A 21,988-nucleotide genomic window follows, 5' to 3' on the forward strand; every position below is an offset into this window, starting at 1 on the left:
GTATAAATACATTTGGATTTTAGAAAATGTGTCCATTTTCACGTATTTGCTACTGCTTAGGGGAAGCCATTAATATATATATAGCAAACCTAACGCCAGACTAAAGTTGAAAGTAATAACTCTTTCTCCAAAAGCAGAGGTTAAAAGTCAGCTTAAATCTATTTATGGGCAGCTAGGTGGTACAATGGATAGACCACAGGGCTGGGAATCAGGAAGACTCATCTTTCTGAGTTCAAATCTGGCCTCAGATACTCACTAGCTGTGTGACCTTAGGCAAGTCACTTAACCCTGTATGCCTCAGTTTTTTGTCTGTAAAATAGGCTGAAGAAGGAAATGGCAAACCACTCTGGTAAGTTTGCCAAGAAAACTCCAAATGAGATCTCAAAGAGTTGGATGTGACTGAAAAGATTCAACAACAATAATTAAATCTATTTAACAATAACAAAAAAGGGTAAAACAAGATTCTTCTGCTGGAAAGATAAAGAATCTTTGCTTTTACTTATTCATAAAAGTCATAGCATTGATTGCATATTGCACAGATGTTTCCATTAATCTGATATTTTAGTAACAAAAGATGTATAGTTAAGATATACTTATGCAATGAATATAAAGAGCTTGGGATATTATTATTTACGGAATTTCCTATTCCTAAATTTAAGATACAATCTACATATTTGCTGCTACCAGTAATGAAATATTATGATTATGGATATCCATGGTAAATCCTACTCTCCTACATCTGATCATCAAGCCATACTCTCAGCTCCTCTTCATGTATTTTAGTCTACAATGCAATTGCCTTTTTTTTTTTTACACAAGTGACATGTTTCTGAAAAATAAAAAAAAAACTTTAATTTTTTTAAACTAAATTATAGTTTTAAAAAATGTGATAGGAAGATATTATTTAAGAAAAGGGGCAGCTAGGTGGCGCAGTGGATAGAGCACTGGCCCTGAAGTCAGGAGGACCTGAATTCAAATCCGGCCTCAGACCAAATACTTGACGCATACTAGCTGTGTAACTTTGGGCAAGTCACTTAACCCCGAATGCCTCACTAAAAAAAAAAAGAAAAGAAAATACTCCAGTGAAGTGTTTTTTCACTTCCTTTGAGGTAGGGATTGAACCCCAAGGAGGTCTAATTCCTGACACCAAGAGCATTTGAGAGTAAGTTTGACTGAAGCCAGGAGGCAGGACTAGAGTGGAGGGATACACCCGGCAAACCAAAAACAGGTTTCCTAGGTGAGCTCAGGGAAGACAGAAACCTCCCATGGAACAGAAGCATAAAAGTTTGCTGGATTTTGATTTTTTACTATGAATACAGATCACGAAAGTAGGGCCTAATGATCTTTCCGACCTTTGGGCTATTAAGCAGAAGAAATCGGAAAAGTTATCACAAGACTAACTGGTTTTTGGTGGCTAATGATGTCTGTTCTTCCTTTCAGAAACAAAATTCATCAAGCCCTGGATTGTTGACCCACTAATAGGGATATGAGCTAGGTTTAAATTTAGACCATTATGAGGTTCATTAGTTTTACCCAACTGATAATGGATCCTTCCCATAGTAATCCTGTTCTGTACAAGAGGAACCATAGGTGCAGACATCTGGTGTGTGTACTTGGCTAGGGGACTCACAGGGCAAAGCAACCATCCGTGGGTTAGGAATAGGAACAGGAAGAGCAAATAAAAGAAATATGGAAGCTGGAAGGGACTTTAGGGAACATCTAATCCAATCTCCTTATTTTACAGATGAGCCAACTGAAAGTTCTCAGAGGCCAAGTGACTTACTCAAGTTCACACAGTACATTAATGACAGGGCTGACAAAGTAAATTAGTGACCAGGCTAATGATTATTACCTTTTTTTTTAAAGTTTTTACCTGCATATGTACTTGAGGAGATTATAATTAACCACTGGCAAATTTTTCACCTGCTTCGCTAGTTCCTTAACTCCCTGTGTAAGAAAGAAAAAGGAGATAAATGATCTATTTTTCCAGAAAAAAAAAACTATATTAAAGTACATGAGGAATAAGTATACTCTCTTTTTATTCCATTTCCAGAAGGATCCATTTTGGAAAAAAAAAATGGGTATTACTATAGACATTACTGTAGATGAAACATTGGCTTCAGACGAGTTCAGAAAGAATAAAGACAAACTAAGATAAACTCAACATGGAGGGGGAAAGATGCATTGAGGAAATGAGTAGACTGCATGTCACCACCTTACAGAAACCAGTGCAGTTGAACTGACTAGCAAGCATGTTCTGTGAGTAATAATCCCAGAAAGGTTGACAGTCAGTCTATCTTCCCCTCTGAGGTCACCTTCATAGAATCAGAGATAAGTCTATGTTAGTCTGGATCATTCTATGGTTGCTACAGAGCAGGTTTGGGGTTTTTCGGTTTGTTTTTGTTTTTTTTGTTTTTTTTGTTTTTTTGGAAAGAGGGAGCTATAGAGAGTTCATGGAGGCACTCCATGCCACTGTGGTTCTGGTGGTGGCTTTTTCTGTGTTGTGTGTATGAAAGTGCCCTTTTGCTTCTAGGGCTTTGAGTAGTTCATTTACATATGAAAAGTCCAGCAAAGATGATGAATTTGCCCCCAGGGCAGAGACTTCCATACTTTTTTTCTAGTTATCATTGATATAGCCCAACAAAACACTTTTAAAAAACTAAAACAAAAATTAAGGAGCCCTGAACTCCAGAGACGTTTGGATATTATTGTACAAATGGCTCATGCTTGTTTATGGCTTAGCCTGCAAAGAGGAAGAAGACTGATCTTCTTGGCCTCTGATACTTACTAGTTGTGTGACCCTGGGCAAAGCACTTAACTTTTTTACCTCGGTTTCCTCCACTTGTAAAACGAGCTGGAGAAGAAAATGGCAAACCACTCCAATATCTTTACCAAGAAAACCCCAAATGAGGTCACTAAGAGTTGGACATGACTAATCAACTAAACAACATTTCTTTGCGAGGTACCACCCTCTTTCCAGTTACCTAAGTTTTTAATCTTGGGGTTGTCCTCAACTCTTCACTCTCATGTATCCTGATGTGGTTAAGGGTTGCTGGGAACCCCAGTGATGCAGTTTGGGGTTGCTGGGAACCCCAAAATGTCAGAGTATAGGGCAGCTTCTGCTAGAAAGAATTCCTGCATTCAAACCATCTTCCAGTCAAAGTGGTGAGGGTTATTGTAATGCCAATAGAAGCAGGGTAGATTCCTAGTGAATCTGCAACTTAATGGGGGTGAGACTAGGTTTCCTTACTACTTGAGAAAGTGTGATAGGGGGATATGGATTACACTTCTTCCTGCTACTCTATCATCTTGACTCCCTTAAGAGTGAGACTATAACAAGCCAAAAAGTGATACCAATATTTTGGATTGGTCCCTGAGATCAGACTCAACCCACAGGAGCCCAGAATTTAGGGATCTTGGGTCACAGATTATTATACTAATGCACAGAGATGTATAAGAACAACTTAAAAAGAATCCAAAGGGCAGATTACAAAGTAAAGGCAAAAAACACTGATGTAAAACCCAAGCACACGTATACTTAGAATTACTATTAAACTTACCATTTCTTCTTCTTTACTGAGTAAATTGGCACAGGACAGAAAGTCTTCATACTTTGCATAGGGAATGATTGGTTCTGGAAGTTCTTGGAGAAATAATTGAAGAAGTGAAGCCACGGTGTGTACATCTGTGTTACTGGAGGGACAGAACATTAAAGATACTTTTCAGTGAAGTGATGCACTCTTTACTGGGCCTTTGGCCTACTAAAATTGCAGTGTAAACACATAGATTAATTGAAAAGATCCACAAATAGACCTACAGAGATGAAAATTAAATAAGATGGATTCCTTAGAAAGCCCACAAAAAGGGCTTATGAATACTTATTGATAATGAAAATGTTATTTAACAAAGATGAATTTATTAAGGTCAAAAATTACCATTTCATAGATTCTAAGCATTATCTCATATAGTAGAGCATTGAGCTGAGTTCAGCTAGTCAGTCAACCAGTCAACTAGTATTTATTAAGTACCTATTATGTGCCAGGCACTGTGCTCAGTACTGGGAATACATAAGAAAAGCAGTCCTTCATCTCACGGAGTTCACAGTCTAATGGGTGAGACAATATGCAAACAACTACAAACAAAATACATATAGAATAAAGTGGGGGTAGTCTCAGAGGGAAGACATTAAGAATAAAGGGGACTGGAAAGGCTTCTTGCAAAAGATAGGACTTTAGCTAAGACTTGAAGAAAGCCAGGGAAGCTAGAAGGCAGAAATGAGGAGGGAGAGAGTTCCGAGCATGGGGGACAACCAGTGAAAATACCCACAGCCAGAAGATAAAGTGTCATGTTCAAGGAAGAGCAAGGAAGGCAGTGCCATTGGATCACAGAATATGTGGAGGGAAGTGGGGTGTAGGAAGAGGCCAGGTTATAAAGGACTTTTAAAGCCAAACAAGATTTGATTTTGAAGGTAATAGGGAGCCAATAGAGTTTACTGAACAAGGGAGAGGGGTGACATGATCAAATTTGTCCTTTAGGAAAATCAGTTAGATAGATGAATGGAGAATTGATTGGAGTGGGGAGAGACTTGAGGCAGGAAAACCAACTAGCAGTCCATTGCAATAGTCCAGGTATGAGGTAATGAGGGCTTGCTGAAAGTGGTGGCATAGTCAGAGGATAGAAGGGTGTTGTATAGGAGAGATGTTAGGAAAGTAGAAATGATGGGACGTAGCAACTGACTGGATATGGGATGTGAAGGGGAGAGAGAGGAGTTGAGGATGATCCTTAAGTTACAAGCCGAAGTAAGTGGGAATATGGTGGCATCCTCAACAGCAATAGGGAAATTAAGAAGAGGGAAGAGTTGGGGTTGTGGGGAGAGAGAGATAATGAGTTCAGTTTGGGACACAGTGAGTTTAAGATGTCTACAGGACACTAAGTTCGAGATGTCTAACAGATAGTTGGAAATGCTAGACGGAAGGTGAGGAGAGAGTTTAGGGCTGAGTAAGTAGATTGGAGGGTTGTCTGCATAGGGATAATCATTGAAACCATGGTGGTTGATCAGATCACCATGTGAAATGATATAAAGGGAGAAAAGACAAGGGCCCAGGACAGAGCCTGGGGAACACTTACAGTGAAGGGGAATGATATGGATGAAGATCCAGCAAAGGAAATATAGAAGGAGGGGTCAGATAGGTAGGAAGACAAAGAGAAGAGAGTAGTGTCACAAAAACTGAGAGAGAACAGTCTATTGGACCGGAGTTTATGTTCTTGTATGCACGTTTTGGTAAATGTATCGGAGAGGAAGGAAAGATTCAAGAAGATTGAGTCTGTAAAGAAACTTATAATGTGACTGATAGGAAAAGAGGAAGGTGGAGGGTAATAAGCATTTATCAAGTGCCTACTATGTGCCAGGCATGGTGCTAAGTACTTTTACAGGTATTATCTCATTTGATCTTCACAACAACCGTGTAAGGTTTGTGCTATTATAATCCTCATTTTACGGTTGAAGAAATTTAGGCAAATAAAGGTTAAGTGACTTCCTCTTGGTCATACAGTTTAGTATGTTGAGGCCCATTATTTATTTATTTCAGTTCTTTTCTGGGCTGAGGTTGTAGCTGGATGATAAAGCTTTCTTGAGTCTCTTTCTCAGCTGAAAAATGTATGGGCTGTGGGTGTTTGTTTGCTGGGCTCTTACCTAAACATCAGCAAATAGAGTGTAAAGCCAGTGGCATAAACACTGGTAGAATTGTATGCATGGAAAAAAAAAAAGCTTAAGTTAGAATTGTATGCATGGACGAGGAAAGCCACATGTTAACTAGTAAGAATTTTCAGTATGTGGCTGAAAAATTCAGGTTCTAGGTCTCCTTGATGGGAAAAGAGGGGAGGTGTTGTTCTAGATTTCTTAATGCCTAAGACTAATATTTATAAGTTCTCTCAAGGTATCTGTCTTGATCTAAATGGATCCTGGCAGGAAGTCCATGTACCTAGAAATGCTTCTCCCATGACATTTTGGCAATTATGGAAGATTTCCGCTTCCTGGGAGGATATGCCTGTGTAGTGCTTATCAAGTTATCACCAATATATGACACGTTCATGCTATCTCTTCCAAGAGATAAAAAGTCAAGGCAGACAGTGTAACATGTTTGTTGATTCTTCAAATATACAGTGCAAGTTGGCACTACTTTTCTTTGTACACAGTGGGCACAAATCTCACTTTTCTTCATGATATCTGTGGCCACCGAGGGCCAGTAACAGTGAAACCTTCTTCGCTCTAGGGTCTTGTCTTGACTAACACATCCAAAGTCATGTAAAGTTTTCATGACCATAGAGCTATATGCCGCAGGTAATACCAGCTGCTTCTTGGAACCACTGGTGGGATCAGGGACAGTGTAGCATAGTACTTCATTGCACAGTTTTAATTTTGACATCTCTCTCTATAATAAAGTGACTTTAAGGGACTAAAACTTGAGTCCTTTAAAATTTGCTGTTTTACTTCTTATCTTACAGTACTTCTCACAGTTGTTTGTTGGCTATCTTTTCTCTTCATCCACAGGCAACTGAGGTAAAGAGGGTTGGCTCCATGACGCAAGGCTCACAAATTCTGTTGGCTTGTTCTGTGGTGGAAATCCCAAACTTTCAGCCATCTGTATTCCACTTTCTTGGCTATTACATACAGCTTTCATTTCTTCTTTGGGTATTACTACAGTTTCGGTGCTAAGTACCTTCTTGACAAGGTGTCTGAATCACCACTGGTCTTCCCTACCTGATAACGTAGCTGAACGTGAAGCTGGCTAGTTCTACACCCATCTCTGGCAAACAGTGTCTAACTCGGACTGGTCGGAATACGTCGGTGGAGTATTGTCGGTCCAAACTTAAAACTTTTCTCCATAAAGTCTTTGAATTTCTCAGTGATTGAACATTTTGTGAGGAACTCCAGCTTTTGTGAAGAGATAACAGATGTTGTCAGTCAGGTCTCTGTTAGCAAATGCAGCTAGGACCATCATGCTCTTGGTACAGGGTTTCTCTTGATCTTTCCCAACTAGCCATTGGTAGCTGGTGATAGCCATTGCACAGGTCCAGGCAGGACACTATGGACAATACAAGGCACTTGGTGCCCTGATTCTTTTATTTAAGGCAGAGGTGTCAAACACATCACTCATAGGCCATATGTGGCCTAGAATAATCCTGAGTGCAGCTAAAACCAGATTAAAATGTAATTGTAAAATTATTTAACAAAACAAATAAAAATACAATAAAACATAGATAATACTATATTTTAAAACTAAGTCAATATGCACCCCTGTGGGGGTCCTTATATATGGATTATTGGCCCCCATTTCTGGGTATGACACCACTGGTTTAAGGTGCAGTAGTGAATACACATATATATCTTTCTATTCTTCTTTGGTACCATCATTATGGGTGATGCATATGGGCTGTTTGGCTCTGTGATGACTTGATATGTTCTCCGAGATCATTCATCACAGATACAGACATTTTTCTAGATCTTTCGTGGCACAGCCAGGAGTAGGTGAGCTTGGGCACATCTCACATCCCACTTATGTAGTCAGATCACATTTGTCCTCTAGCTAAGCTTCTGTCTCAACCACTCTTTCCTCTCTTCTAGTATAGCTGAATCCCTAATATCAAAGTTCTCTGGATTAACTTCAGAGGTGGAAAGGCCGGGGCTCTTAGGCTGTTCCTGTGACAACGTGAGTCAAGATATTAGGGATTCAGCTATTGGTAGACCAACTCTGGTAATTCACAGGCAACATCCACAGGGTATCTCTAGCCCTCACTCCTTTGAATAATACATACTTTAAAAGAAAACCCACTCTCCTAATTCTCTTATTCTGCTCCTCATGAAGTTTATAAGATCCTTCTTATTACAAACAGGCTTTCTCCCACAAAGCAGTAGTTCCTTGTGAATACTGATTTCCATAAATTAGCAATATTTTTAAAATATTATATTCTTATCCTCATAATATTGCTCCATAGTGCCAATATATACCCAACTACCAATACCACAATTGACCAAACAATTTTATAAATTCCAGAAATTCACATTAGAAGCAGTGATAACAATACAATTACAAGTAGTTATAACAATCATAAAATGGTATTCTCTTAGGCATGGATCAGAACTAAGATTTTTATAATAAAAATGCTTAAAATACAATACTTAAGCAATAATGCTGGAAATCCTGCTTAAAGGAAGCTAAATAAAACAAACAAAATAACAACAAAATAAAATTTAAAATTAGCCCAACATTTAAACTCCCAAACAGAAATAAAGAAAGAAAAAAAAAATCCTGGATGAGCCTATACTTGTAACACTCTATAAAATAATTTGCTTGTTTTAAGCCTAGGGACAATATAATGACCCCTAAGGTCTATAAGGTCTTCTGTGTAACTTTAGGTAGTTTATTTTAGAAAAAAAAAAGGTGTAGGTAAAATCAAAATTATTTCAAAGGCCTAGGGAGGAAAATTCCCAACATTTAGGCAGAGGTTTGATTTCGGTCTGATTTACATTTATATCTGTCTCTGTTTATACCTATCAGTGTCCTGGCCACTCTATGGTTCAGATTGCCAAAAATGTGTGGGTAATGAAGCAAAAGATTATATAGATGTGTCTATGGACAGACAGGAGAAGCTGGGGAAAGAACAGACTTTTTCTTGGAACTTCTCTCAGTCCTTGAATAGGTGGGTGTAACTGGTGGTGTCTACCCTGGTCTTCTGATCTGAGATGCCTCAACAGCTGATAAATCTCCCCTGCCTCAGCCTGGTCCTACATTCTCTTTCTCCTTCCACTGTTTGCCTGTGAGTTACTGGTTCTTTCTCAGCTCAGTATGACCTCCATTCTCTTCCCTTTCTGCTTCTAGACCCTCAGAACCTCTATGTGATTCTCAAGTCTCCCATATAGTCGTTTTCATTGTTTCAGAGAGGCTCTGTTCACATTCAGTTCTAATTAAGTGCTTTAAACAGTAAGTATTCTTACCTAACAAAAGTTACCTTTTTTTTTTTTTGAGGCAATCGCAGTTAAGTGACTTGCCCAGGGTCACACAGCTAGTAAGTAGCTGAGGCTGGATTTGAACTCAGGTCCTCCTGACTCCAGGGCCAGTGCTCTATCCACTGTATTACCTACACAAAAGTTACCTTTACGAGGGATGGGATAATCAAGTACCTCAACCTTGTACCTAAACTTTGGTCAGTTTTTGCCTCTTTACCAATCTTGTGAATTTTGGGGTAGAACAATGAAGTAGAATCTAGATCATTATCTGGGCCTAGCTTGTTCTCTTTTAAACTTTCTTCAGTTTCTCCAGATTCTGCCCCCTGCCCTCCATTCAACCTCAATTTACTTTGCTAGGGCAAGACCCTCCAAGTTTTCTACCCAGTTTGTCTCCTTTTTCAACGTAAGTTCTTCGCTTCTGCTCCTTCTCTCACTGGAAGAAGTTGTCTCTCCCTTTAGATTTGATTGAATGACTAAGTAGCCACTTCTCTCATCACCACTGCTGTTATGGGGATCAAGGAATCAATAAGTGATGGCTTTATCATTTCAAATGAGAAGTCTTTCAATGCTGAGGCAGAACACAGAAGTGTCCCAAATTCTACCAGATCAGGGGATGATAGAAAGAGCTCATCCATCATTACACACACCAACACATACACACACAGAAAAACAAATATATGTGTGCACATATACACACATATGTATATAAATATATGCATATACACACATACACATAGATAGATAGGTAGATAGACAGATAGATATATAAATACCAAAGTAGCCTAGAAGAGGAAAGAAGTAAGAAAGAGAGTGCATGGAATTATTATAAAGGAGTATCACAGAAAAATGTCACTCAAATGAAGAGATAGTGTGGGAAGGAAGACTGTTGGTGTGTGTGTGTGTGTGTGTGTGTGTGTGTGTGTGTGTGTGTGACTGCTACTGCATATGTATGTACAATCGATGGGGATTGTATCTGAGCTCCTAAAAGGAAAAGACCATGTCTTTGGGATCTGGACCCCCAAAAGGAAAAACCCTGGACTTTCCCACATGGCCAAATCTCTGGTGTTCACCCGAGGCTATAATCCTATCAATTGGCCTTTCATTATCACCTATACCCAACCTACCAATTCTCTGTTACCCTTAACCTGGCCTAGCCCTCCATTGCCTATTATGCCAGATAGCCCCGGATACTTGCCACCCTTGATCCTCTGTAGACCCCATTCTCGACCTCCCAGTCATTCCCATCAAGATCCTCCCTAGACCCCTCCTCCAGTCACCTCAGTCTACTGGCCACTCCCATCAAGATACCCCTTCTCCTAAACCCCTCTTCCAGTTACCCCAAACTACTTGACCACTCCTGCATCCCTCCCACAGTCTTTCTGTACATAAGGTCCATCTTGCCTCCATTAAGATGCCCAAATTCTTATAATCTAACCAAGGCACAGATTCTTTAAGAGTCTAGGCAAGGGCTTAGATTCTTAAAATCTTGCCTGCTCGCATTAGTGATACAAATGCTTAGATTTCTTAAGAGTCTGGCCAATATGGCTGATCTTTAATCAGCCTTGTCTTTGGCTGAAAGAAGTCTTGGGTCGAATTCATTGAGGCAGGACTGGTGTCTCTTGCTCTCGATATTTCGGGGTCCCAGCACCCCTAAACCTCTAAATCTCAACACAGTGAGTTGGACCCAAAATTGGATGGGAGGAAAGTGAGTTTGTGTTGTCTTTGGGAAGTTGCATTTTATGATCCCAAGCTTTTTCCTGAAATGAAGACCCATCTTTTTCTACCAAGTTGATAACATTAGAGAATCTCCCTTCAATTCCTCAAGCAAGGGTATTCCTAGCATCCTAAGGGGAAAACAAGATGAGATTTTTTAAAAATACAATGAGTCTTTTCTTACTCTTCAAGCAAATTAAATCCTGACTCATCTGCTAGGTGTTTTCATGCTACATGGACTTGGTAGCATTTATTAAGTTTCTTTTGCTTGGTGAATGTACACATCAAATGTCCCCTTTGGTTCTGATCTCACTTGCCTTAGTAAGGAACTGCATCCCTCCCTCGTCTTTAAACTTGTTTGTAGTTAGTTGTTATTGTGTGGTTTCCCATACTAGACCGTAAGCTACTTGAGAACAGGAACTGTTTTTTGCCTTTCTTTGTATCCTCAACACTTAGCACAGTGCCTGGCATATAGTAAGTGCTTAATAAATGTTGGTGACTTTTTTTGTACATACCCGTCAAAAGACGGCTTCTCTCCACAGTCAAAGGCATCCCGCAGCTCTTTCACAAGGTTAGCCTGGCCTGAGAGTCGAAATAGACCTTCTTTCTTTAGCCCCCACCGTCGGATAAAATCTACACATTGTTCCACTAACATGGGGGCCAGGAAGTTCCCATATCTCTTCTCAAAGCAGACTGTTTCTTCCAATTTCTGTCCAAAAATACCTTGAAGGGAACAAAAACAAATATTTCTGGCTTTAGGGAAAATAGCTCTGTTTATTCATCTGAATGTTAACACATGAGAAGGAAATTAACTGTAAGCAGCACTTCATTTGTCTATATTATCCCAAAGGACTGTTTATAAGCATTTTCAAAGAGATCATCATCATTCATCATTTTTCTCTATTTTTCTAAGTGGATCCTCAACAATTGGGGAATCTCTGAATAAGCTGCAGTATATGAACATAATGGAATAGTGATGCACTGTAAGAAATTACGAATATGAAGAATTCAGGGTAACTTGGAAAGACTTATGTGACCTGATGCAGAATCGGGACAATTTACACAATGACCACAACAAAGTACAGGAAAATAACAACGTGACATCAGAAATCAGACCAATCACCGAGATGAATACTTAGGTAAGAGGGAAGGCCGTCCATCGAGCAGAGAGAGGGTAAACTATAGGTATGGAATGAGGAATTTAATGTCAGAAATGTCCGGTACATCGATCTGATTTCTGACGTCACGTTGCTATTTTCCTGCACTTTATTGTGGTCATCGTGTGAATTACAAGCAACCAATTAATAATCATTTCTTTCAGAAGAAACTGAGGTTGAGAGAGACTGTGACATGCCCAGGATTGATGAAGAAGAAGACTTCATTAGAATAAATATGGGTGCTAGTCTTTAGCTTTCCTGTCCTTCTAAGATACTAAGACTATCAATGATAATGCTTTCCCTGCCTCCATTTTATTTTGTACCTATTTTATGCATATGTGTGTGCACGGCCATTTTAAGCTCAGTGAGGGCAAGGACTGTTTCATTTTTGTCATTGGCAAATTATTTGACATAGATCTTTCTCCTCTATCATCGAGAGATGAGCATTAATTTGATATAGAAAATAATGAGCACTTTCAAAGTAAATTGAAGTCCTTGAAAAAAGGAGCCTAATAGAAAGGACAAACTCTCAGGAAGAAGAGAGTGAGAATTTTGGTAAATGAGATAGGCAGATTCCCAGTCTCTTTTTACCTGTTAGCTCTAATCTTCTAGGCCAAACTTTAATGAGTAACAACACTTAACTGATATGTGTCTCAGCACCCCCACCTGTCCTTATCAACTGCTGATAGGTGGATTAACGGGCAGGGGGCAGGTAGGCAGAGGTAAGAAGGACCCTGGATAACATACAAAGGAGCTGCTGGGGTTTCTTTTATATCACTGCTTAACCTTTGACGCTCTCCATGAGCTCCTTCTCTTGTCTTCCAACTATCAACGCTCTCTTGGAAGTCATGTCATCACAGAACAACCCTATACCCTTCAGAGGAGGGACCTTGGCACGAGTTGAGGAAGACTGATGTTGCTTTGTGTCCATCTCATTCTTCTCCCCTTTTTCTCAATGCAAGCACCAAGGGCAGGGCAGCTGTAGTAGTGACTCTCCCAGAGGCTGCACCCTCTGTTTCTGACTCTGACTCTAGCCACTCACTGACACAGGCAACAGGTGCAGTCAAAGGCACAATGTGAAGGAGGCAGGAGAGAAAAATGATTTCCTGATATAAGTACTGCTAAATAAATCTCCTTTAAGAAATCCTCTTTACTGCTGAATGACCTTTTTGTTCTAATATCAAATGTAAACAACCAAGGATTCTGGTCTGAGTCTGGCACAGAACAGAAAAACCTCATTTGCATCAAACTGGCAAAAACTATAAGTGACAATTGGTAGAAAGGCTGCAGGAAAACACTCATAGTGGTGTTCCATTGATTGATCTCTGAACCGATAAAGCCATTCAGGAAAGCAATTTGGGACTGTGCCAAGAAGTCCATAAACTATACATTCTCAGAAAAACCACTCCTAGGAATATCCCCCAGTGAGAAAAAAGAAAGAGGGAAAAGATACATATGTACATTCTATTAGAGAATGCCTAAAGAAATTATGATATATAAATATAGTGAAACATTGCTCCACAAGAAATGATGAGATGAAAGACAAGACCTGGATAAATTGATGCAAAGTGAGCAGAACCAGGAGACCAACTTATGTAATAACAATATTACAAAGAAAAATAATTTTGAAAGACCAAAGAAATTTGGAGAAAATCTCAAAATTCTGTCAACTAGAACCACAAGAAACATATACATATATAATATATGTATATATACAATATATGTACATACATTATATATGTATTATGTATGTATACATACACATACATACAATAGAATAATGTAAATAATCTCAACTGGGCCCTCACTTTGGCAATGATTGCTCTTACCACATAGGCCTGTGTTCTTCCTATAGGAATTACCTCGTGGGAAATTGTTTCTTTTCTTCTTTGAGGCGGAGGGATTTACATTGCTTTATTAGGCATGCTTCTTTCCGTTTTGAGATAGTGAGGGTGAGACTTCTACCATCTTACTGAAGTCCAATACTTCTATACATGAGAGTCATTCCTCCCCAAACTCCACATAGTTCAAAGATATCATTACACACAATTCTCTTTATTCATTTATTTGAAGACAGATGCTGATATCAAAACAATAGCCTCCTAACTGATGGCAGGGGGGAAAGCCACAACAAAGAATTGTAGCATAGAATTTTTTTCATCACGTCTGCTTTTTTATCACATTTAAATAGACTCACCTCCACCAAAAGGGGCCCATATGACTCTGCGAATGGACTTCAACCATTCTTCCATGTCCGTCTGTGTATCAGCCATGAGGAGGTAGGTCTCATGGTTGGCTGTCATCTGATGCTGATCTCTTCCTACAAAAACAGTGACACATAAGCAAGCTCCCAGACAAAACCTTGCCACCAAAAGCTTCCCCTACAACTACTATCACACCCTACACGCGTGATGCAAGCACAGGGACTGTATTATGCCAGGCTCTGATTCTGTCAAACAACATATTATTTATCCCTCTCTGCTATGGGTATAAGTAGGCCATAAGTGTTTTTATCTAAGTCACTGACAAAAATTATTAGAAAGAGCTAAGGATAGAAACTTGACTTAGAAAGCAACTATCTAAAACAGTAGATCTCTGAAAAAGAGAATAATAGAATGAGAACGCAAAAAAAATGTCATGGTAGAAGGAAAATTAACTAGTCAAAATCAAAATACAAAACAGGAAGAGCACATGAGAGCTCTAACAAAACAAGAATGCTGAAATTGAAGACAGGGTGTAAAGACAATCTAAAAACTACAAATCTTCTAGAAACACATTAAAAAAAAACGTGAATACCATGCTTTGGAAAGTTATAGGAAAGTTGCCCAGAAATGCTGCATACATAATGCTAAGTACATGAAAGAATCTACAGAACAGCAGAAAGAAACCCAAATTTAACTTAAAAAGTACATTGTAGTCAGGGTTCATTTAAAAAAAAAAAGTAGGAGGCCAGGAAAAAAATCTCTTCTATTCCAATAAATGAGAATATCACAGCATTACTCTTTGCTTATAATAAATAAGCACAAGACAAGTAATCCTTTCAGAAGTTCTCAGAAATTCACCATGCAAATTCATCAAAGAGAAGCATGAATAGATTCAAATGGCAACACAAGACCAAGAAATGGAATGTATGTTTTTATACAGCTAGAGATAAATGTGGCTGGAGGGTAGGAAAATCTTTTTTTTGTTGGTTTTCAAATTTTTCTTTTAAAAAAACATCATCTGAAAATCATTGATAAAGAAAAGAGGGCTTCAGTGAACTAAAGAATTCAAGAAACAAATGACATGAGGGGAAAAATCAATAGGAAAATAGAAGAGAATTAATATGTCATAAATAAAAATATTTCATAAAAATTTCATTTCTCTTGATGGAAGTAGGGAGGGAAGTTTAGGAAAAAACTGGTCAAGGATTTCTAGTTAGGATAGAAAAGTTTAAAAAGTCCTAGGAACCCAGATCTTCTGACAATTGTTTTGCTCAGTTGTGTCCAACTCTTTGTGACCACATTTGGGTTTTCCTTGGTGAAGGTACTGGAGTGGTTTGCCATTTTCTTCTCCAGACCATTTTACAGATGAGGAAACTGAGGCAAACAGGGTTAAGTGAGTTGTCCAGAGTCACATAACTAGTAAGCCTCTGAGGCCAGACTTGAACTCAGAGGTAGTTTGCCTGACTCTAGGCCCATCACTCTATCCATTGCACCACCCTAGCTGTTCCTCACAAAGACCGCAGCAAATACCTCAAGGGACACCAGATGAAACAATGATCAAGAATATCAGAGAGAAATACCAGTAAACTCATTCATTCCATTATTACATAAATAAATTATCAGAAAACTGCACACTAAGAAGAGGGAATATTGGGTGGGAATGAGGGGAGAAATAAATTGAATGTGAGCTCTGGTAAACGTGGCCCGAGACCAGCAGTCTCTTGGTTCTGGCCAGGCAGAACCACAGAAGTGAACAGGCTGGGGGAACCCTCCAGGAAGCCCGAAACCAACACAACCTTTGAATCCTGTTGGCCAAGTCAAGGCAGCGTTAGGGAAGGGAGCGAACTCCTAGTTGGGGATATTTTAACAAGAAGAAGCCAGAGACGGTTCCATAGGCCAGCATCTGCTTTGTGATACCAGGAAGTACAGGCATAAACCAAGGATGGTAGCAGGGAGGGGAGTGGTTCCATTCACCCCTCACAGAACTCTAATGGTAGGATCCATTGTATAGAAAGGAAAAAGAACCAAACAGAGGTTCCAAGAATGTAGAAGGATGTAGACTTTGGCCATAGTGCAAAGCCTCAATCCAAGAAGAGAGGCTATGAGTGAAAAAGAAAACTCCAAACTCAATGAAGAAATACTGGGGGTTAGGAGAAGCCCTAGCAGTAAACCCAGAAAAGGATAATTACACAGTAAGTACAATAGAACCTCAGAAGAAAAAAAAATGACTTGGTCACAATGACTGTAAGAGTGGCTGGAAGAAATGAAGTATAAGGGAAAAAAATACAAAAAATTTGCACTGATCTTTTCTGATCTCAAAAGCTAAGCAGAGCTAGTTTAAGTTAGTACTCAGATGGGAGACGACACAAGAATACTGTGTGCTATAGGCTTCCAGGCTTTTTGGTATAGTTCGAGAGTAACCTCGAGAGTCAGGTTCAGACCCTTCCTCTCTTGCTAGTAGCCGTGTGACTTTGGGCAAATCGTTTAATCTCCCTGAGCTTCAGTTTCCTCATCAGCAAAACTAAACAGTTGGATTAGATGACCCATGAAGTCTCACCCAGCTTAAGACCTATGATCTTTCTAAGGAAAAAAAAACTGGAAGGAAAATAAATACGTTATAACAGAAGGCAGAAAACTCTAAGTGGCGAACTCCTTGGAAAAAAGAATGAAACAAATGGAGTAAATGACTCCATGAGACAACAAGCAACATTGCCATAAAATAAGAAAACCTAAAGATTGGAAAACCATGGAAGGTATCCACTATCAAAAGCAAATGATCTGGAAAAAAAATGCGAGGAGACAAATTTAAGAATCACTGGTCTCCCAGAAAACCACGAACAAATAAAAAATTTGTATATTATATTACAATGAATTATAAAAGAAAGTTGCTCAGATCGTTTAGAACCGGACAACAACGTGAAAAGAAAATGCAAAAACGAACAAAAAACAGTTCAGCTCCTGAAAGAATTCCCAAGTTGAAAACACCTAGGAATGTCACAGCATAAATCAAGATTTTTCCCAGTCAAAGAAAAAATGCCAGAAATGTCCAGAAGAAAGCAATACTAAGGAACCACAGTCAGGATATTATCAGATTATACTGAATCTACTGTGAAGGAGAAAGGACTGTCTTTTGCCCGTCTTTGTATTCCTAGCATTTAGAACAGTGCCTGGCACACAGGAGGCACTAAATAAATGCTTGTTGACTTGACTTGTGATGAAATTTTGACAACAATATTTTAAAAGAGGAAAGAAAAATGTATATAAGAAAAAAAATAGACCTTTAACAAAGGACTTTTAATCAGTCTTGATAAGAAGACTAGGAAGAATTCTGGAGTGTGAACACAGGAGACAAGAGAAACCTAGAACAGTGAATGCATTTGAGCAACTACAAGGAACTAAATGATGATGAAGGCTTGTATTCAAATAAAAAAGGAAAAAACAGAAAGAAAAAAATAAATTTACATGAGAATTTTGTTGTATGTTTTGTGCATAGTAGAGTTGCAGTTTCATGTACAATTATCTTTTTTTATTGTACTATGTTATGGAGATGCTTGTTTTATTCCATAAATTAAAAATAAAATTTTAAAAAATCCCATTGTCTTCAAGGGTCACAGAGGATGCAGGGAAGTCAAACTCAGGCTCCGGTGATGGTTTTGCTGTTTTGCTGGCTTTAAGATAGGAAATACACAGGAAGGAAAAGAGAACACACTAGGAAAGAAATCAGGAATAATAAAAAAGTTACCATTTCTCATAACTGTGGTTTGTCAGAAGAAGGATGGGTGTAACAGGCATCCTAGAAACCTTATTCTTATCTGAATGGGGCAAAGAATGAATAACTAGACAATCAGAAAAACACCTAAGAGTTTGATGTAGAAATACATCTAACCCAACAACGCAACATGTAGTGACAGGGTGAAGGGAGAAGGATATTTGAGAGGGGGTAGTGTTAGGAAGGGAATATTCACAAACTTCAACTTTGAAGGGTAAATCACAAAGGAGGGATTAAAAGGAGAGAAAAAATATAAGAAATGGCGATTGAGGTCTGGGCTGGGTGAAGAGAAGTGGGGCAGAGGAATAGGATTAAAACAATTTTAATTACAGATTGTCAATGTTTACTACATTCCTTTTCTTTACCCACATTCTTTGCCAATTAGGACAGGGACTAAGAAAGGGAAAAATTACAAGAGATTAGACTGGAGGAAAATACACAATAATGAGAATGAGATTAATCCACCCATTAAACAAAGGAGCACAATGGAATGGATAGAGCCTCATAGTATGCTATTTTTAAAAAATATTTTAAACAAAAGATTAGGAAGGAATTAAAAAGAAGAGTTGAAGTAGAAGGCACTGTGCCATAGGAGAATTTTTAGAAGTGCCTATGGCAATCATGGTATCAAAAGAAAAGTAAAAGTAAATGTGTTTATTATAATATTAATAGCTAATTCATATCACTTTAAGATTTATGAAGTGCTTTACATATATTATTTCATTTGATTCTCAAGAGATGTTACATTACTTGCTTGGGGTCACTCAGCTAGTGTCTGACTAAGTCTAGTATCTAATTATTTTTATAGGCACCATAAACAATGAATTATACTAATACTTAGCATGTAACTTAACATATATGGACTGAACAGCATAGCATCTCAGTAGCTAGATATAAAACTAATTCAGTTACAGGAAGAAACAGACAACCTCGCTTAGTTGCAGACGTCAATGTTCTTTCAAATCATGTACATCTTACGAAAAAAGTAAACAAAGAAGATGCTAAATGCCTATCATCATAGAAAAGTTAGATATGATAAATATCTGATTATTAATGAATGCTAATTGAAGAGGTATACATACCCTAAGCTTTGAATAAGACATTTACAACAACTGACTGATCTAGGGCATAAAAACTTCATAAATGAATACAAAGCATAAATATTAAATATTAATAATATTTCACTGACTACAGCATTAAAATTATAGTCAGTCAAAGGCAAAGGTTGATCTGCCTGCCACAATTCTCTCCTCCACTTAAACCATCTTCCACTTAGCTGTCAAAATGATGTTCCTGCAGGGCAAGTCTGACCACATCACCCCCTCTATTAAATAAACTCCACCTATCTCCTCCCTATCACCACCAGGATCAAATATAAAATCCTCTGTTTGGTGGTCAGAACCTTCAGAACTTAGGCCCATCTTATTACTTTACCCTTCCTCTAACACCCTCCCTCCTCGCATCCCCATATTCTGGTGTCCGGTGATACTGGCCTCAAAAAGACACTTCATTTCCAGACTTCAGGCATTTTTTTTTCCTGGTTATCCTTCATGCATGGAATGCTTTCCCTCATTTCCACTTCTTGGCTTCACTGGTCTCCTTCAAGACCCACCTAAAATCCTACCTTCTACAAGAAGTGTCTGTTAATTCTAGTGCCTTCTCTCTGCTGATTATTTCATCTTTATCCTGCTGATGTTGTTCAGTCATTTTTCAGTCGTGTCCAACTCTTCGTCACCCAATTTGGAGTTTTCTTGGCAAAGATACTTAAGAGGTTTGCCATTTCCTTCTCCAACTCATTTTACAGATGAGGAAACTGAGGCAAACAGGGTTGAGTGACTTGCCCAGGGTCACACAGCTAGTAAGTGTCTGAGGCCAGATCTGAACTCACAAAGATGAGTCTTCCTGACTCCAGGCCTGGCACTCTATCCACTGAGCCACCTAGCTGCCCTGTTTGTACATAGTTGCTCGTAAATTGTCGTCCACTTTACGATAATAATTCTTAGATCCACCTATCCAGCCTTAATCTCTCTCCTGATCTCCAAACTTGCATCTCCAATTCCCTAATGGGCTGGATTTCATAGGCATCTTAAATTCAACATGTGCCCCAAACTGACCTCATCATGTTTCCCCTTAAGCCCTCTCCTCTTCAGACTTTTCCCACTGCAGTAAAGGACAAGATTATCATTCCAGTCACTCAGGCTTGCAACCTAAATGTCATTTTCTTTCTTTCTTTTTTTTTGGCTAGGCAATGCGGTTAAGAGACTTGCCCAGGGTCACACAGCTAGTAAGTGTCAAGTGTCTGAGTCTGGATTTGAACTCAGGTCCTCCTGACTCCGGGGCTGGTGCTTTATCCACTGCGCCACCTAGCCGCTCCATTTTTTCTCCCTAGATGTTATTTTCAACTCCTCACTCTCTCACATCCTGTTACAAAGTCCTGTTGATTCTACCTTCATAACATCTCTTGTATATACTTCCTTTCTTTCCTGTGATACAGACACCAGTCTGCTTCATCACCTCATGCCTATTACAGGCATAAACAACTAATCCAACCTCAAACACTTTCCACCTGTGAGATCCTGGACAAGTCACTTAAACTTTCTGGGTTCCAGTTTCTTCATCTGTAAAACAAGGATATTAAAGTGCCTACCTCATAAGGTTATAAGGATGAAATGAGATACTATATGTAAAACCTTTTGCAAAATTTAAAGCATTATACAGATAGTAGCTATTATTATTACTATTATTTTAACAGTCATTATTCACTCATTTTGAAAACAGTATATTTTTAATAAAATTACGTTAAATCTTTATGTCCAAATACCTCAATTATTTCCACAAATAAAAATAATTCATGAATTTGTATTTATAAGAATTAAACCTACTTAATAGCCTCCCCAAAATAAGGATGGAAAAAACCGAGTCATATTACTTTTTTCCCAGAAAAATAAAGCAACATGAAATCGTAAAAGAATGACTAATGTTTGAATTCATTGGGGAAAAGAAAAGACTCAACTCTTTCACTTATTTCCCCCAAGGAATTCTAACATTCAACCATTACTTTATGATTTCATGTTGCTTTATTCATATTACTTTATTTCTCTAACATGAGAAAATTACATTCATTGACTCATTATAAGTAGACTAGAATGTTTGTCTTAACTCTTTTCTTGCTGTTTTCAATCATTTATTCCACTGTTGTTGTTTTTTCCCCCCAGGACGTCTAAATTTGAATTCAAAAACACGTCCTGAAAAAGGAATCTCAGACATTGTCTATTCAATAAAGGAAACGTAAAATAAATAGGTTTTAGAACACCACATATACAGAAATACAGCTAAGGAACATGAAACAAAACCAAATACTTATACCATGTACAAGTCAACATGACTTCACCCATTTTAATAAGTCCTTTTTGCTTCTTAAAAAAGAGTACAACATTTACTACCCAATCCTCCCTGCTAAATGCAGAGGATGCCTTAATATCACTTCTATATGCCTATGACTCTTAATTCTCTTTCCTTGGTAAATAGAAACGTCTATTGAATGTCAGCATGTGCTTGTATGCTTTCTCTACCTGTATATTGACAGATGAATTACTTCCCCTTAAATATTTCAAGAGATCAGGCTTAGATATTCAAACTCATCAACTGACAAATTGTGCATTGTTTGACTCCCATCTTTCTACTTTTTTAACCGGAACAATATGTTAATGAAAATATATATAACTGAATTACTAATTAATTTATGGAATTATGAAATGGGCACAGACGTGCCTCGTTCTTTGGGTACTCACAGGGAAAGATCAAAATGGCAGCATGGAATAACGCTTTGATACCACTTTAACAAGGCACAGAGGGTGCAGGAGCACCAAAAGTACAGAGCCAAGTGGCAAAAGGGGGGGCGGTACAGAGGTAGATGGCATGGGGATAGGGATGGGGGGGTGGAGGAAAGCAGGCAGCATAAGGAAAAGAATGGGGAAGGGGAGAATCACAGAAAATCTCTCATGTAACCATGGATTAGAATTGGGAGCACTCAACAACATGGACCCAGAAATGGAGGAGTGCTCAGGGGGCAGGAGTTTGGGGGTCTCATTTTTATAGAGTTTTGGAGGGAAACCGTAACTCTTATCTGTGCCACTTT

General features: G+C 38.6%; 1 protein-coding gene across 2 annotated transcripts in view; it reads right to left on the reverse strand.

Moving 5' to 3' along the window:
* ARHGAP24 (Rho GTPase activating protein 24) overlaps window positions 1-21,988 on the reverse strand; it is a 94,791-nt gene that overhangs the window by 11,031 nt on the left and 61,772 nt on the right. For both annotated transcript variants that reach the window (XM_027853445.1, XM_027853446.1), the window contains 4 exons: window positions 14,075-14,197; window positions 11,236-11,443; window positions 3,561-3,693; window positions 1,874-1,947 (listed from right to left, as the gene is read on the reverse strand). In XM_027853445.1, coding sequence (XP_027709246.1) covers window positions 1,874-1,947; window positions 3,561-3,693; window positions 11,236-11,443; window positions 14,075-14,197 — 538 coding nt within the window. The remainder of the gene's footprint in view (window positions 1-1,873; window positions 1,948-3,560; window positions 3,694-11,235; window positions 11,444-14,074; window positions 14,198-21,988) is intronic.

The sequence above is a fragment of the Vombatus ursinus genome, unplaced genomic scaffold (genome assembly GCF_900497805.2).
Source record: "Vombatus ursinus unplaced genomic scaffold, bare-nosed wombat genome assembly UNPS02009975.1, whole genome shotgun sequence".
Taxonomy (NCBI): Eukaryota; Metazoa; Chordata; class Mammalia; order Diprotodontia; family Vombatidae; genus Vombatus; species Vombatus ursinus.